At 38.3% G+C, this 16333-nt stretch overlaps 1 protein-coding gene across 1 annotated transcript in view; it reads left to right on the top strand.

Annotated features, from left to right (window-relative positions):
• Positions 1–1157, top strand: part of LOC124229026 (membrane-spanning 4-domains subfamily A member 4A-like) — a 33802-nt gene extending 32645 nt beyond the window's left edge. The window contains exon 7 of the mRNA XM_046644152.1: positions 1038–1157. Within this exon, the coding sequence (XP_046500108.1) occupies positions 1038–1157 (120 nt within the window). The remainder of the gene's footprint in view (positions 1–1037) is intronic.
• Positions 1158–16333: the final 15176 nt, after the last annotated feature.

The following is a 16333-nucleotide window of genomic DNA, read 5'->3' on the forward strand; positions in this document are numbered from 1 at the left end:
CAACAGATCCTCATTAGTTTCTTTACCCAAAGGCCCAGGTCAGACAAATGCCAAAACCCAGTAATAAGACAATAATAGTCTCATAACATTATTTTTCTGGTGCCTTTCTCCTCCATTTTGTGCCTCTTTACTTTCTTTGGGTGCTCCCATGCTGCACCACATCCCCCACCCCCCTCCACCCTTGAGCACAGAAGAGAAATTGACTAAATTACATTAACTTTATTAGTGGTCTCTTGCATTATAAGACCCTAGAAGCTAGAGTTTCTCAGCATTTCCCAGTGATTTTGTAATTTTATTAAGTGGAGCATTTTTTCATTAAGTGAAGCATTTGAACAAGGGAACAAACTCATTGGTAACGTTCCTATCAGAATATCAAGGCCAGTGTTCCCTTCTGCTCCTAGAGTAGTTACAGAGCTGAGATATGTGCTCCCCTAATTCTACTGTCTACAGTGTTGGGAAGTGTGAATCAAGAAAAGAAACAGCCTTGGGGCATAATGTTTAAGTCTCTATCTCTTCCTGGATAGATCTTCCTCACTCACACACACACACACACACACACACTCCATTTCACATTGAGTTTCTAGAAGAAGCACAGGCATTTTCCTTAGTTTCCTAACAATTCTTGCTATTTTGGGTCAGTGTAGTTTTTGCAATGGTTTATTCAGGTCCAGCAAATCAACGATTTCAGTAGGCTGTTGCCATCAGCATGCACAACAAAGTTTCATAGAAGAGGTCTATATTTTCCACGATACCTCGGTTTACCCAACTGGTTGGGCACCACCATCCACATGTAAGATCCATCCCTGCAACACCACAGCAACAGCTATCAGTATCTCATTCTAAGAGCTATCACTGAGTGTATATTCTAGATATGGCCTGATCTAAAGAATGCCTGAGAAACCCCACCAAACTGATGTTGAGACTGAATTCAGAGAAGAAATGGTAGACTCTGATAATGATGACATTGTGTGGGCAAGAAAGGGAAACCCTTAGGTTATTTGCTTCACTCACGTATGGCATTCTGATTGCTTTCACAGGTTGTGTTCCCAGTGCCATCAAATCCTCATATGGCAGAAACAGCATCTCCTGTACCAGTTATAGGAGATTTGATGCCACCAATGTATCAGCAGGAAAATGTTCCAGCAAATCTATCTTGACAATTATGCAAGAACCCCACTTGGGAAAGAACCAGAATCCAACTCTGATTGTAATTTTTATATATACATATACATATATATATATATATATATAAATTCAGAGCTATGTTCTCATTTTCCCCTAAGAAGTTAACAACCCATTTTGCTGGCTCTTTCTCAATAATAGCAGAAGTTAAATAAATGCATCATGACTTCAATGAGTTAATAGCTCTTGAAAGTTTTTCATCAACCTCCACGGCTTTTATAAAATGACATGAAGGTAGTAAATAAGATTTGGCAGAACAAGGGCAAAAAGTTATTATTGAAATGGGGCCTCCATGGCAGACTGCATGTTTTTGCTTCCTTGGCCAATACTCCTCCCACTTGTTTGACTTTCTTTCCTGCCTTTGGGAATGCAAGGTATTTTTACCTTCAGAAAGTTGAGATGTATGGCTTTTCCCTCTCTTTCCTTTTCCTGCTTTCCTTCTCCCATAGAAAATACCTTTGAATAGCCCAGTCAATACTCGTATGTGCACAAACCATTATTTGAGTGTAAATACACATAAAGTAAAAATCATATCATGGATCAGATTCAGCTTATATTTTCTCTCTCTCTCTCGACCTTCCCTTTCTTCCTTGGTCTCTCATCCTCTCTCCTACAGGGCAGGGTTATATCTTAATCTAATTTGTATCCATGGCCATTTATGTGATTGTGCAATATATGGTATTTACTGAATGTCCATTCAATACATTTGATTTATTAGAGAGAAAAAATAAATTAAATAAAATTAGAAACAATAATTTCATGTACTGCCTACTTCTCATTGAGAGGTGACATGCTGGAAAGAGACTAAGTATTGATATCAGGAAGTAGAGTATACTAGAGAAGAATGTAGGTTTTTAAATCAGGAAACCCTGGGTTTTCATCTCAAAATTTCCATTTCTCTCAATTGTTATCTGTGTAACCATAGACATGCCACAAAATTTCTCTGTACTTCATATTTCTGTACAGTAAAATAGTGATAATATCATGTGGCTGGTAGACCCATGATAATTACTTGATACAACACAGGTAGAGCAACCACTACTCCAACTGGCACATACTGAGCCTTAAGACACGTACATGAATATATGTACATGTGTATTCATTTGTATATGTATAATACTAATTCATTATCATTTTATTCAATACATATCTATAAAATGCCCATGATGGACAGGTTTTGGTTTAGGGATATGAGAATATAGTGGTGAACAAGAGAGACGATGTCCTTCCTCTCGTGTAGGTTGAACTCATAGAGAAGGACATAATTGAACATATTAACAATCAGTCAACCTTTTCATATATTCTTAGAGGCCACATGGAAGCTATATGCAATTTAAAGGGCTAGAGAATGGCTGTTGGTAGTGGTGGGGGAGTGTGGGACATTAGAAACAATACCCAGGAAAGTTCTTTCTGAGGAAGTGATAGTTTCATTATAATAGGAGAAAAACAATCATTGCACTTTTATAGGCATTTTATCCTTTCTTAAAAAGTCAATTTTTCCAGCTTTATTGAGGTATAATAGAACAATAAAAATTGTACATATTTAAGATGTACAACCTGATGTTTGCATGTAGGTATACATTGTGAAATGTTTACCACATATCCATTACCTCACATAGTTATCTTTTATTTTTTTTAGTGAGAAGACTTAAACTCTTTTAGCAAAGTATACAATACAATATTATTAACTGTAGTAACCGTGATGTACATTAAATCTCCAGAACTTATTGATCCCTATTTGTTGAAACTTCGTACACTCTGACCAACATCTCCCCATTTCCCTAACATCCCAGCCCCTGGCAATCACCATTGTACTCTCTGTTTTATGAGTTTGACTTATTTAGATGCCACACGTTAGTAAGATATTGCAGTATTTGTCTTTCAGTGTCTGGCTTATTTGACTTAGCATAATGTTCCCCAGTTTCAACCATGTAGTTGTGAATGGTAGGATTTCCTTCTTTTTTAAGGCTCAAAATATTTCTGTGTGTATATATCACATTTTCTTCATCCATTTATCCATCAATGGACACTTAGGTTGTTTCTATATATTGGCTATTGTGAATACTGACACAATGAAATGGAAATACAGATATTTCTTTTAGTTAGTAATTTCATTGAATATATACCCTTGAATATATACCCAGAAGTGGGATTGCTGGATCATATGGCTGTTCTCTTTTTAATTTTTTGAGGAACCTACATACTCTTTTCCATTATGGCTGTACCAATTTATATTCCAAATAACAGTTTATAAATGTTCTCTTTTCACCACATTCTTGTCAATACTTATTATCTCTTGTCTTTTTGATAATAGCCACTCTAACAGGTATGAGATGATATGTCATGGTTTTGATTTGCATGTCTCTGATGATTAGTGATGTTGAGCAACTTTTCATATATCTGTTCGCCACTTTTATGTCTTCTTTGGAGAAATGTCTATCAGGTCCTTTGCCCATTTTCCCTTCCTCGCTTAGTACTTTTTTCCTCAAATACTTCATTTATATTTTGCAGGTTTTGGTACACAAAATTTATTCCCATTTGTTCCAGCAGTCGTGGCTTGAATTTCCTCTAAGAAATCACCATTCCCATACTCCCAAATTATGCTGACTCTACCCCCTAATTCTCCTTGATTGGAGCAATGGCAGAATTACATCAACCCAATTACAGTAACTAGTTCTTGTACCACTTAGCCTTGTGAACTAAGAAAAACCAGTTGTACCAATGACTGACATTTCCAATGAAAGCTATTCTCAGCAGGAAAGAGAGGAAAGAGAGTCTACTTATTTTCTCTTTCCTTTTGGGCTTGTGAGGATGTTGAACTGTGACAATGTAAATCTGGTGATATTAGCAGCCTTCATGATACTTTTTGAACCTGATATCGAACCTGAAGTGAGTTTAGTCACCCATCACAGCAAGCCAGTCTCTGGTACCAGGTGTAGTGGAAGAAAGTAGGAATTTTTTATTACACAGCACTGAAAAAGGGGAATGGGTATCTAACGCGACAATACCAAACTCTTCAAAAAGCTACAAGCAAGGGTTTTTACTTGGGGTTTTAGCTAAGGGAGGGGGAGCAAGTGGCCTTGCTGGTCAGCAGTTTCTAAGCAGCCTGTGTTTTGTCTTGCGAGGCTGCTTGCAGAGAGGAGGAGGAGATAAGGGAATCCATAGACGGCTTCCTTGGTTTTCTGCCTCAATGCTGGATGGTGCATTCCATGCCAGGGAGCCAAGGAGTTGGGCTCTGGGAAGCTTCAATTCCTTGATAGTCTCTGGACATGAGTTTCCCTGTCATAAACTTCAAGGAGCTGTGATTAGCCAAAACTTTAGTGTGAGCCCAGCGTGAGGCCACCTGGTTTTAATAACTTGTAACTTCTTGGTAGTAAAGATCAGGGAGTCAAAGGTTAAAGAAACAGATATTTACATATGGTTGTAACTAAAGAAGCAGGGAAAAGCAATGGGTGCTTTTGGTTTTAACCCCCTATATGCTGGGTTCAATGTACGGGAACTGGTATTAGGGCAGGGATCAAACCTATCAGAGACAAATGCTTACTGATGAGAGCAGAACTGAGAGGTATCTAGTAAGAGGTCAGTTCCTAACAATGTCAGTTGTGTCTCTAAGTCAAGGTATACCTGGAGATGGATCAACATCTAGGGTTGGGCCAATCCCTGAAGTTCTAAATATATAAAGAAATTAAAATACAACTATTCAAGTAGGGCAATAACTGGGCAAAATCTTCCAATGGTTTCCTTTCGGCCTAAAACCCCAGCTGAAAACATTTACCTTTTTCCCTTCATGGAGGTGGATCTGAGTTTTAATTCCCGTCTCCTTGACTGGCTACCTTTCAATAATAAATCTTTTTCCTTGTCACAAGCCTGGCCTTCCAGTTATTGGTCTTCCTCTGTGGCAGGCAAACAAACCTGTGCTTGTGTTCAGTAACAATAACTTTCCTGGAAGTCTTTATCCAACACCCCGAGTGTTCATGGAAGACTCTGCGTTCCAGCTGCTTGGAACTTGAATGTTTCCCACCTCTGTGTGAGTTCTAATAATCATTCAGCTTGGACCTATCTAACTACTTGGGTATTCTATGGTTGGACTTTTGGAATTTCAGCCTGTAAATGTATACTATTTGATGATAAATTTAAAAGGACTCTCTTCCGGATTTCAGGAACTTTGTCTCCCCATAACTACCTACTTTATGCTTCTCTACTCACTAATTCTAGCTGCCTCAGCTCCTTCCACCTCTGATTTCTATCTTCTCAGTGCAATAATATCTGCTGAAGTCCATCTTCTTGACCATGATCTAGCAAGTTCCTTCAAGCAGAAAATCAAAGCAACTGTTATATTCACATTTGTTTCTATTTTCTCAATGTGGAAAGCCCTGCATTGACTACTGTCCAATGTCTGCAAGTACTATTTAAATTTTTCTCCACTTTTATAATTGTGCAGAATGGGAAAGTAAACCTGGTTCCAGTATGACTGGGAGAATTGTGCTTTAATTTTAAAAGGATGCTTATAAACAGAGATGGCTTTTCCTCATTCTGTTGACTCGATTTGGAAATCCCTTACTCTCCTTTGTCTAACTCTCATTTCATTTGTCTGTCTCCTCCTTGTTCCACAAGTCTCCAGCTAGATGTCCCCTTCTGCAGGAAGTTTCCGCTGCATCACCACTGTAGGATTAATTGATCCTCCTATAATCTATCTTAGAATACTCTTCTTTACCTTGCAGAGAACTGATTATCCTGAATTACAATGCTCTGTATGCTCCATAATCTATAAGCTCATTGAGGGCAGGATCTCTATCATTTTTCCCCATTTTGTCTGCAGCACATAGCACACTGCTTGGCTCATAGCAATTTTTTTCTAATAGAATGTTAAATGAAAAAGAACTGAACACAGCTTTGCTTTCCTCCTCCATATAAAGTAAATATTGCTTTTATATTACAAGTGGAGAATCTTAGGTTCAGAGAAATAACAAAGTCATGCAATAAATGGGTATTAATTAAAATGGTTTTAATAAACATTGGGCTTGTCTTAGTCAAAGTGCAGACTCTTTCTGTAACACTAGCTTCCTCATTTATATGGAAAGTGCCAAATTAATCACTGGTATCCAATCAACCTTTTGACATTTTACAGACATTCATCTCTAATTGTGGGGTTTCATGTAAACAATACATGAAAGTTGTGTATAGCATGGCAAGACTCAGTTCTCTAGGGAGACAAGGGGAACTTTTGAAATTGTGAAAAGCTTCTCAAACGATTTTAAATGCCATTACATTAGTTTGTGCATATAAAGATCTTTGAGCAGAGTCCGAAATAGAGGAAATCCTCAACCACTGATTTCCACTGATATTCACTATGTACCCGACATACCATTAATAGTGGTAGTAACCACCATTATTTTCCTGTAAAAGACTCTATTAGGCAGTCACTACTTGTTCAGTATATTTTACAGTAGACATCTGCACACATATTAGGAACACAGACTCAGGCAGCACTTCCAACATGAAAAAGGAAGTAACTGTGCATGTGAGACATATTTAGCACTGCCTTTGGGGTTTAGAAAAGTGTCAGGAGAGGAGGAAGGCAGATTAAAACTGAGTGAGGCATGGAGCAGGGGCAAGTGGTTGTATCTGGACTGAAGGCACGTGCCCAGAGTCTCTGGCACTCATAAGACACACGCACATGTTGCCGGCTTAAAGGTTTTTAGGTTGATGGTTTCCTCATCCATTGGTTCTAAGATCACTGGGAGAGGGAGAGAAGAGGAGGTCACCTCCCATGGTACAAGGTGATATTCCAGGTTGGGGTGGGTCGAGTGCAACTTTAAATGTATGTTTGGGAAGTTCAAGGAGCCAATCTTTGCTGCAGAAGATGGAGATAAGGACAGGCACCTGACAGATGATGCTGGATTAGCTTGTTTTAGTTACTTTTGTTCTCTAACCCCCCAGGCTATGAGAAAATGGAGAGCAATATTTTACACTTTTGACTAATTACTTCATATAGTCTTCATGCTCCTTCTTCCATGGTCTTATTCTCTGTCTCTGACATGTTATTTTTATATTCAACATTTAAGAAAAATATCCGCCACATGCAGAAATTGTTGGAGATGTTGTAGGGCAAAGGTGCGGTCCCCAGTCTTATGCAGGCCCTGGGATAGTCTGGGGCCTGACCTGGTTCCCCAACTATCTTTGGCATCATTCATGAGAACTCAAGGCATAAAGTGAGGCTGCTCATAGGAAGTTTGCTAATGAAAGAGACTTTGTAGATTTCTAGCATTCTTGGGATCAGGAAGAAGCTTGAAGGCAATTTTGCCCAATGCATTCTTTACTTGGATGAAGTAAATGAAACCCAGAAAAAGGAAATAACTTATCCAGAGTCATACTAGTTGCTAAAAGAGCTAGGAATAGAACCCAGACTTCTTGATTCCTATTACCAGCCCTTTCCCTGCCCAAGTCACCATTCTCTACGTTGAAATCACCATCCTTCTTTAAACCATCCAAGTTCAGGCGTCATTTGGGGCCTCTATTGTATTTCATAAGTTTGACAAGGAAGGAGATGCAGCCCCGTCAGACCATCCTTGGTATTCCTGGCAATTGTGACCCATAAGGGGGATGGTGACATAAAAATAATGAAACAAAAGATTAACGTTGGTGCTGATCCACAAGGAAATTGGAGCCAGTAGAAGCAGAAGGGAGTTTTATAGATTTCTCCACATCTGTAACAGGAACAACAATAAAAAAAAGACACTGTAGTTGTCAGTCCCAATGTATGTGACAGATGATGTGACAAGACTAGGATTCAGCGTCTTCCACAATCTGGAAGAAATGTCCCTCATCTCTATCCAATATTCTCTGTTGTTTTGGTCTCCTTGAAATATGAATATAGAAAACTGAAGCCCTGGAGGATAAACACAAATTTTTGTCCTTCGGGAATTTACATTCTGGAGGTAATTAACACATGGATTTCTATGATATGCAGGTAGGAGCAGTTATATGAACTTATAGCCAGGATTTTTAGAAAAACAGAGCACCAGGTCTGAGAGACCAAGATATGACATGTATTACCACAGAACAATGGAAAGAACATAAGAGTCATTTGAAAGCATTATTTTAATATTTTGTCTGCTCTGGGGAAACTCACAGCCTTATGAAACACGGAGGGAGAACCATAAGTGATGTTTGATAAGACTGAACCTAAATTTCCTGAATCCTCAGTCTGAAGGCATGTCTGAGAGATCAATGCAGAGGTTCCTAGTACTAGTTACTATGTATTTAGTATTCATGCACAGGTTTAAATGCACCATCTCATCATTAAATCCCCACAGTAGGTAGGCACTATTAGTATAGTATAGACTTATAGAAACACAAGATTAAGCAACTTGAGTAAAGAGTGGCAGAGCTGGAATTTAAATCTAGGTGGTATAATTCTAGAGCCTCTTTGCCTAAGAAGATCCACTCTACTAGTCTGGTGAGTGGAAGAACTATTTTGTTTGCACATTTCTCAACTCATCAGTTCATGGACATTTGGTGTGCTTCCATCTTTTGGCCATTCAGGATAATACTGCTAATAAAATGTGTATACAAGTTTTTGCATGGACATACATTTTTGTTTCTGGGGTATATACCTGGGAGTGGAATGGTTGGGTCATGTGGTAAGTCTCCCTTTTACATTTTGAGGTACTCCCGAACCATTTTCCAAAGTAGCTGCTCCAATTTTCAACCTCAACATCAATGTTTGATGGTTCCAATTTCCCCACATTCTCACCACCATTTGTTATGGTCTGTTTTTATTTTTTCCATCCTAGTAGGTGTGAAGTGCTATCTCATTGTGGTTTTGATTTATATTTCTTTAATGACAAATGATGTTGACATTTTTCATGCTTATCAGTCATTTGCATATTTTCCTTTGAGAAATGCCTATTCAAATTCTTTGGCCGTTTTTAAGTTTGGTTTTTATTTTATAATTGAATTTTAAGGGTTCTTTATGTATTTTGGATACAAGTCCCTTATCAGATATAAGATGTACAAATATCTTCTCCCATTTGGTAAGTTTTCTTTCCACTTTCTTCATGGTGACCTTTGCAGTAGAAAATTTTCTAAATTTGAAGAAATTTAATTTATCTTTCTTTTTAGTTACTTGAGCTTTTGTTTTTATAGCTAAGGAACCATTGCTTAACTCAAGTTCACAAAGACTAACTCCTATCTTTTCTTCTAATAGTTTTTATTTTTAGTGCTTGTATTTAGGGCTTTGACCCATTTTGAGTTTTGGGGTTTTTTTTTTTTAGTGTGAGGAAGGGTGTAACTTTGTTCTTTTATATTTTTTTACAATGAATTGGGAAGTGTCTTTCCTATTTTCCTTTTTCAAAGAGCTTATTTATTTTTCTGTGAGGAAGATTGGCCCTGAGCTATAATCTGTGCCAATCTTCCTCCATTTTGCTTTTGGGGTGCCACCACAGCATGGCTTGATGACTTGCGTGTAGGCCCAGATCAGGATCTGAACCACTATGCCAGGTTGGCCCCTACATTTATTTTTTCAATTATCAGTCATTTGTTTTCTCATAATATTTTCCTCTCCACTAAAAAATTACACAACCCACTTCTTATCTTTATTGATAACTGTTGATTTTCTTCATTCTTACTTGAAATCTAAAGTTACTCTCTTCACCCATCTCCCAAAGAGCACAAGGACAGTACAAGACAAATTCTCATCATTCCAATGTGAAATTTTGCTTTTTGTGGATCTAGTATTTTGTATTTTGTCCCCATGCTTAACCTAATAAATTAGATACTGTTGTTCTTATTTTGTACAAACTGTGTACACATGCATGTTTACCAGTTGCTTGGCTCACCATTCCTTCTTGTAACATGCAACATCCTTCTGGGTTTTGTGTTTTTTTTTTTTTGGAGGAAGATTAGCCCTGAGCTAACTACTGCCAATCCTCCTCTTTTTGCTGAGGAAGACTGGCCCTGAGCTAACATCCATGCCCATTTTCCTCTACTTTATATGTGGGACACCTACCACAGCATGGCTTTGCCAAGCGGTGCCATGTCCACATCTAAGATCCGAACTGGTGAACCCCGGGCCGCCAAGTGGCGGGATGTGCAAACTTAGCCACTGCACCACCTGGCCAGCCCTCCTTCTGGGTTTTATATGCCTTATTATTATTATTTTCTTCCTGAGGAAGATTCACCCTGAGCTAACATCTGTGCCAATCTTCCTCTATTTTGTATGTGGGTTGCCACCACCTTAGGGCTACCAATGAGTGGTGTAGGTCCACACCCAGTAACAGAACCTGGGCCACCAAACCGAGCATGTCAAACTTAACCATTAGGCCACAGGCCAGCCCCATGCCTTACTTTTGAAGCACATTGTTTAGAAGTTCTGTTTAGTAAATGTTTGTGCTAGTAAACTCTATCACGTGTTTACTTATCTTAAAATGTCTTTATTTTACCCTTGATTGTTTTTTTTAAGATTAGCCTTGAGCTACCATCTGTTGCCAATCTTCCTCTTTTATTTTTCTCCCCAAAGCCTCAGCACATAGTTATATATCCTAGTTTCAAGTCATTCTAGTTCTTCTATGTGGGATGCCACCACAGCATGGCTTGATGTGTGGCATGTAGGTCTGTGCCCAGGATATGAATCAGTGAACATTGGGACACTAAAGCAGAGTGCACAAACTTAACCACTTGGCCATGGGGCCAGCCTCTTTACCTTTGATCTTGAAGTACAGTTTTGGTGCAGAACAAATTCTAGGTCTATAGCATTTGAAAAATACTTTCTGCAATTTTCTTTCTATTCAGATGTGAGCCACGTGACATCTTAATTTGTATTCAAATGAGTAGATGAAATGTTCATATGACTTAAACCTATCCGCAGATAACCTGATTGGGTCACTGTATCGGGGAGAGAAAATGGCATAAGAGCATTATGTTTGTGCTTTCAGTCTCAGAAAGATAATTTTATGTGTCCTTGCTATTCATTGGCAAGTCAGGATTTAAAGCATTTTAATGGGACAAGAGATTAAATTCTTGGTGCTAAGGATATGACTCCGAATCATAAATTCCATCCCAAAGTCCAGTGTTTATAGGGTAGAATCCAGGATTACACAAATTGTATTTAGTAAAGATGAACCTGGAGAAGGTTTCCAGCTCCAAGCATGTCACTGTGCTCTGGTTAGAAAAGGTAGACTGCAAAATGCTGGAAATTTGAATGTAGATGATTCTGTGAAATTTATTACTATTACAAAAGTTATCTTTTGAGCCAGCCCTGATGGTCTAGTGGTTAAATTTGGCTCTCACCACTTCAGCTGCCCGGGTTTGCTTCCCATTTGGGTAACCACACCACCCATCTGTCAGTTGCCATGCTGTGGCAGCTGCTCACATAGCAGAACTAGAACTACTTACAACTAGGATGTACAACTATATACTGAGGCTTTGTGGAGAGGGGAAGAAAAGAGGAAGGTTGGCAACAGATGTTAACTCAGAGCAAATCTTTCCCTGTTAAATACCAAATGGAAAAAGACTTAAAAAGAACAAGTTTTCTTTCAAAGGAGAAATGACTGTAATCAAGGGAATATGCAATAATAGGGATAGAGATAAAATCTGGAGTGTAGACTTGACTTATGAACTTGAGGACATTTCCCTAATTGGTGGGGCACTGCATATTTCCCTCAATTCCATCCATATTTCTATCTTTCCAATACTTTATAGCATCTTTATGTCACATGGCATTTCTCTTTCTCTCTTTCTCTCTCTCTCTCTCCTGGTTCTACTTTCCTGGCTGGATTTTGAAATGATGACATTTTGCAAAGATTTCCTAATAGCTGTTATAACAGAGGAAGGGCATGTAGACCGGAGGTTGATCTATCATTTCCAGAACCTCATCCTAAATTATATTTCTTATTGTAGCACCTTTTCTGCTGCCATGACAACCATGCAAGGAAAGGAAGAGACCACACCAACGGGTGGCCCTGTTGTATACCAGCCGGGAGATCATGCTTCTCTAAATACATATCTGTGGAAAGGGATGCCAGAGAAGTTCTTGAAGGGGAAACCCAAAGTCCTCGGGGTAAGTCAGCTACGGACTTTGGAGAAGACCAATCATGTTGTAGAATCACATGGATGAGATCTAAGACCAAATACGCTGACCCACTACCACGTAATACATCAGCCAGACCTAGGAAGATCAGTATTTTGTGTTCAGGCTTTATCATTTGAAAAATGACACAATATTCTATTATATCATGCTTCTGATTAAGTTGTACTTAAAACGTAGTGAATTCAGGTCTACTCTAAGGTTGTGGGTCATCCAAGATAAATATATTTAACCTTAGCATGGAAAGCAACAAAAGAAAAGGACACATGTGCCCCAGCTGGTGTCCCATCCGCAGACCCTCCTAATAGCTGATGGCCCCATATTGCTACTATCTCTCTCTCAGTAATTTTCTTAGCCTTCTTCTATCTTCTGTGCATTTCTGTCTGGAGTCTCAGGAGGATGTGACTAAAAGAAATGATGGTTTAAAGAAAGATAGGTGAGTGCAGGTGGGAGGACAGTGAATACAGAGGTTTATCTCTAGCCCAAGCTTTAAACCAATGGGACAAAGTCATGATGACACTTTGGATCCTTTCGAGTGCCACGGGGTAATGTACCCCAACTTCTCTATTTTATACCCCTGTACTCACTCATGTACTCAAGCCCCAGACCCCAAGAAAAGGGCATATTGCTCTTCTCTTTGTCTTCCCCTGTACATACTCTCCTTCCTTAGATTACTCCTCCTTACTAGAATATTTGCTTCCTAATTTCTGGATCACATCTATTTGAGCATGTGTGAAGAAGAGCAACAGTTGTGGTAAGAGTAGCATCATAGGTAGGTATCATAAAGCACCTCTGGGTAGGTCCTGGTACACTCTTCTTTATGTTGAAATCAATGAGGCAATTGGGATAGACCAAGAGATAATTTTAGTAAATTAATATATCCACAGTACTTTATATGAAAGAAAAGTGACAGGACAATATCAAGAAGACCGTCTGACTATTTCAAAAGATAGAGAAGGAGGGTAACTTAGTGATTGGAAAGGGGGTGGCTTGGGTGCCATTTTGTGGTAGGTAATCCATTTTTACTTCCTTCATCATTCCTAGGTTGTGCAGATCCTGATTGCCTGATGAACTTGGCCTCGGGGATAATAATGATTAGCGTCACGCTGACATTTCATGGAGGTTATTATGACTGTCCCATATCAGTGTACACGGTGTAGACAGTTTGAGGGTCGGTGATGGTGAGAAGAATACCATCTGATGCAGCTGGAGACAACATAACATAGTTGTTAATATCCTGAGCTTTGTAATCATATCCCAGCTCTGTCTTGTAGTTCCATAACTTTCAGAAAGATCTCTAACCTGTTTTTATGGTGGGTTTTTTTTGAGGAAGATTAGCCCTGAGCTAACATCTGCCCCCAATCCTCCTTTTTATGCTGAGGAAGACTGGCCCTGAGCTAACATCTGTGCCCATCTTCCTCTACTTTATGTGTGGGACACCTGCCACAGCATGGCTTGACAAGCGGTGCATAGGTCTGTAGCCGGGATCCAAACCAGCAAACCCCGGGCCACTGAAGCAGATCATGTGAACTTAACTGCTGTGCCACTGGGCCAGCCCCTCTCTAACCTGTTTTTGATTTAATTTTCTCATATTTAAAGTAGGAATGACAATATAAAACTCATAGAAAGCTAAGATTAAATATTTAATGTGTATCAGTTAGGATGTATTACAGCAGCATGTAGAAACAACTCCAAACCAGACTGGATTAAACATTGAAAGTATTGGATTATTTTACAACAAGAAGCCCAGAGCTAGACATTTCCAAGGTTCACTAACTCAGAAATTACCTCAATGAGGACTACTGGAAGACCATAGCAGACTTGTTGGCACATCTCCTTGTTCATAAATGTTATGTAGTGCATACATGTTTTATATTCCCAAGCCAAATATGGGCAAAGGTCATGGATTTGCCAGTATTGGCTTGAACTACTCAAGATTCATGTCCGTGGCTGGAAAGGGTTCACTGAAGCTCATGGGAGGCTGAACAACATGAGGATTTTGTTAGCAAGGAAGAAGAGGAGACACGGCTGGTATGCAGGATTTTATAGTCAACTATCAAATCTTAGCAAACTGTTAGCCTAGCAAATGCAACTGCTATTGCATACATTTTTTCTCATAAGTTTAATTACAATAACTATTATTAAAATTGAATTAAAATTTAAGAAAGAGTAAAAATTTCACCCCACAACAAAATGCAAGAGAATTTCACTGTAAATTGACTGTAAATAGAAAATAAAGCAGCAAGTTTTACCTACTGACAAGAGGAAAATACATTATAAACTGGGTGTATTAGAATCAGGGAACCTCTTCATCTCTGCAGAGTTTACATTTGTGTACAAAGTTGAGAATGAGATGTTCAGAGTTTAAAGTCTACAATGAGCTGAGTTTTTGTGCCTCCTTGCCAGTTTGTAGGAAAAACGCAAGCTTTGAACAACAGCAAATGCTATTTTCTTTCTGGGCAGTTGTGCAATGCTTCATGTATCTGATCACACTGATGTCAGTAGTAGCTTTTATTAAACTCTAACTATGATCTAGGCACTCTGCTAAGTGCTTTGTACGTGCAATTCCATTTCAAACAATCATCCCAAACTTCTGAGAAAGGATCTATCATTGCCCTCATTTTAAGGATGAAGAAATTGCAGCTTAGATTAAGTAACTTGCCCAAGAGCACACAATTTTATGGTATGGCAATCAGGGCTCAAATAGGGCCAGTCCAATTCCAGGATTTCATACATCTGACCACTCTAGTTTTCTGCTTCCCCTTTCATTTCTTTTTCAAGACCACATTGGAAACCAGTTTTTGTAATTTACACCTTTACACATGTTCAGTAGATTACCAGGAACTGCACGAGCTGTGGTTGTCAATTGAGACATTGCTCAGACTCTTGTGGGTATCTCACTAGAGGAACCTTTGTTAACTGGGGGGACACTTTTTGCTGCTACCTTCAGGTATTCTTTCAACCTTCTTTCAGAAACCTCATCTGTGATGTGCCTCCTTCTCTCCCTTATGTAGACAAGAACCGAAACCAAGAACCAGTCACAAATCTCTCTACTATTTGGCCCTTTAGTCTCCAGCAGAGCTAAATGTCCTTTATTGGAATTATATAAAATTATCCCCACATTAGTCTATTTATTCAAGTTTTCTTTTGTGTACTTTTGGAACACTGTAAAGTTTTATTTCTATATATCTTTCACATTCCTTGTTAAGTGTTTTTCTATCAGAACTTTATAAATTTTTTGCTATGGTAAATGAAATTCTCTTATTAAATCTTATCTTCAAGCACACAAACACACACCTATTTATAGTATGTACATATCATTTCTGTACATAATGTTGTTCCCATGTGGCTTACTGAATTTGCTTAGAGTGTATAGTAGTTTATAGTTGATAATCTTGGATTTTTGCAGTATAACATATTCATATTTAAATAACAGTAATTTCAACCATTTTCTTCATGTATTTTTCTTATATAACCATTTTGGTTAACATACTAGGAATAGTAACACATAATAGTCTTATATGTTTATCTGGATTTTCACTTTAATGAGACAGTCTTAGTGTTTCCCCATTAAACGTGATAAAGACTTTTAGACTGTGACTGATGTTTACCATGCAACTCTTTACATTTTATAGATAATTTTTGTCAATAATAATGTAGAAGTCTATTAAATGTCTTATCAAGATTGTAAACATGAATAGCAGTTAGCATATGAGTTTTCTCCCTGAATCCATTAATTTCATAAATTATAAGAATATTTCAATATTAAAAAATGTAGACATTTGAAGAAATATCCACATGTTCATGTTTTATTTCATATAATATGGACGATTCTCCCTGCTGTTTTTTTTCCTGAGGAGACTTAGTTTATGTTAATCATCTCTGTGTCTTGGTGATTAGAAATTTGTTGAGGAAATTTATCAAGGTAGTTCATTAGATCAGGCTTTTTGGGTATTAAGACAGAAGTTTTGAAACTTCTGAAATCAAATACGGAAAGCAAACTCAGAAACTCAAACCGTTAAATAGTTTAAGGCAGGGAGTCCAACTGACTTCACTCCAGTCATT

This window comes from Equus quagga, chromosome 17 (assembly GCF_021613505.1).
Source record: "Equus quagga isolate Etosha38 chromosome 17, UCLA_HA_Equagga_1.0, whole genome shotgun sequence".
In the NCBI taxonomy this organism is placed as follows: Eukaryota; Metazoa; Chordata; class Mammalia; order Perissodactyla; family Equidae; genus Equus; species Equus quagga.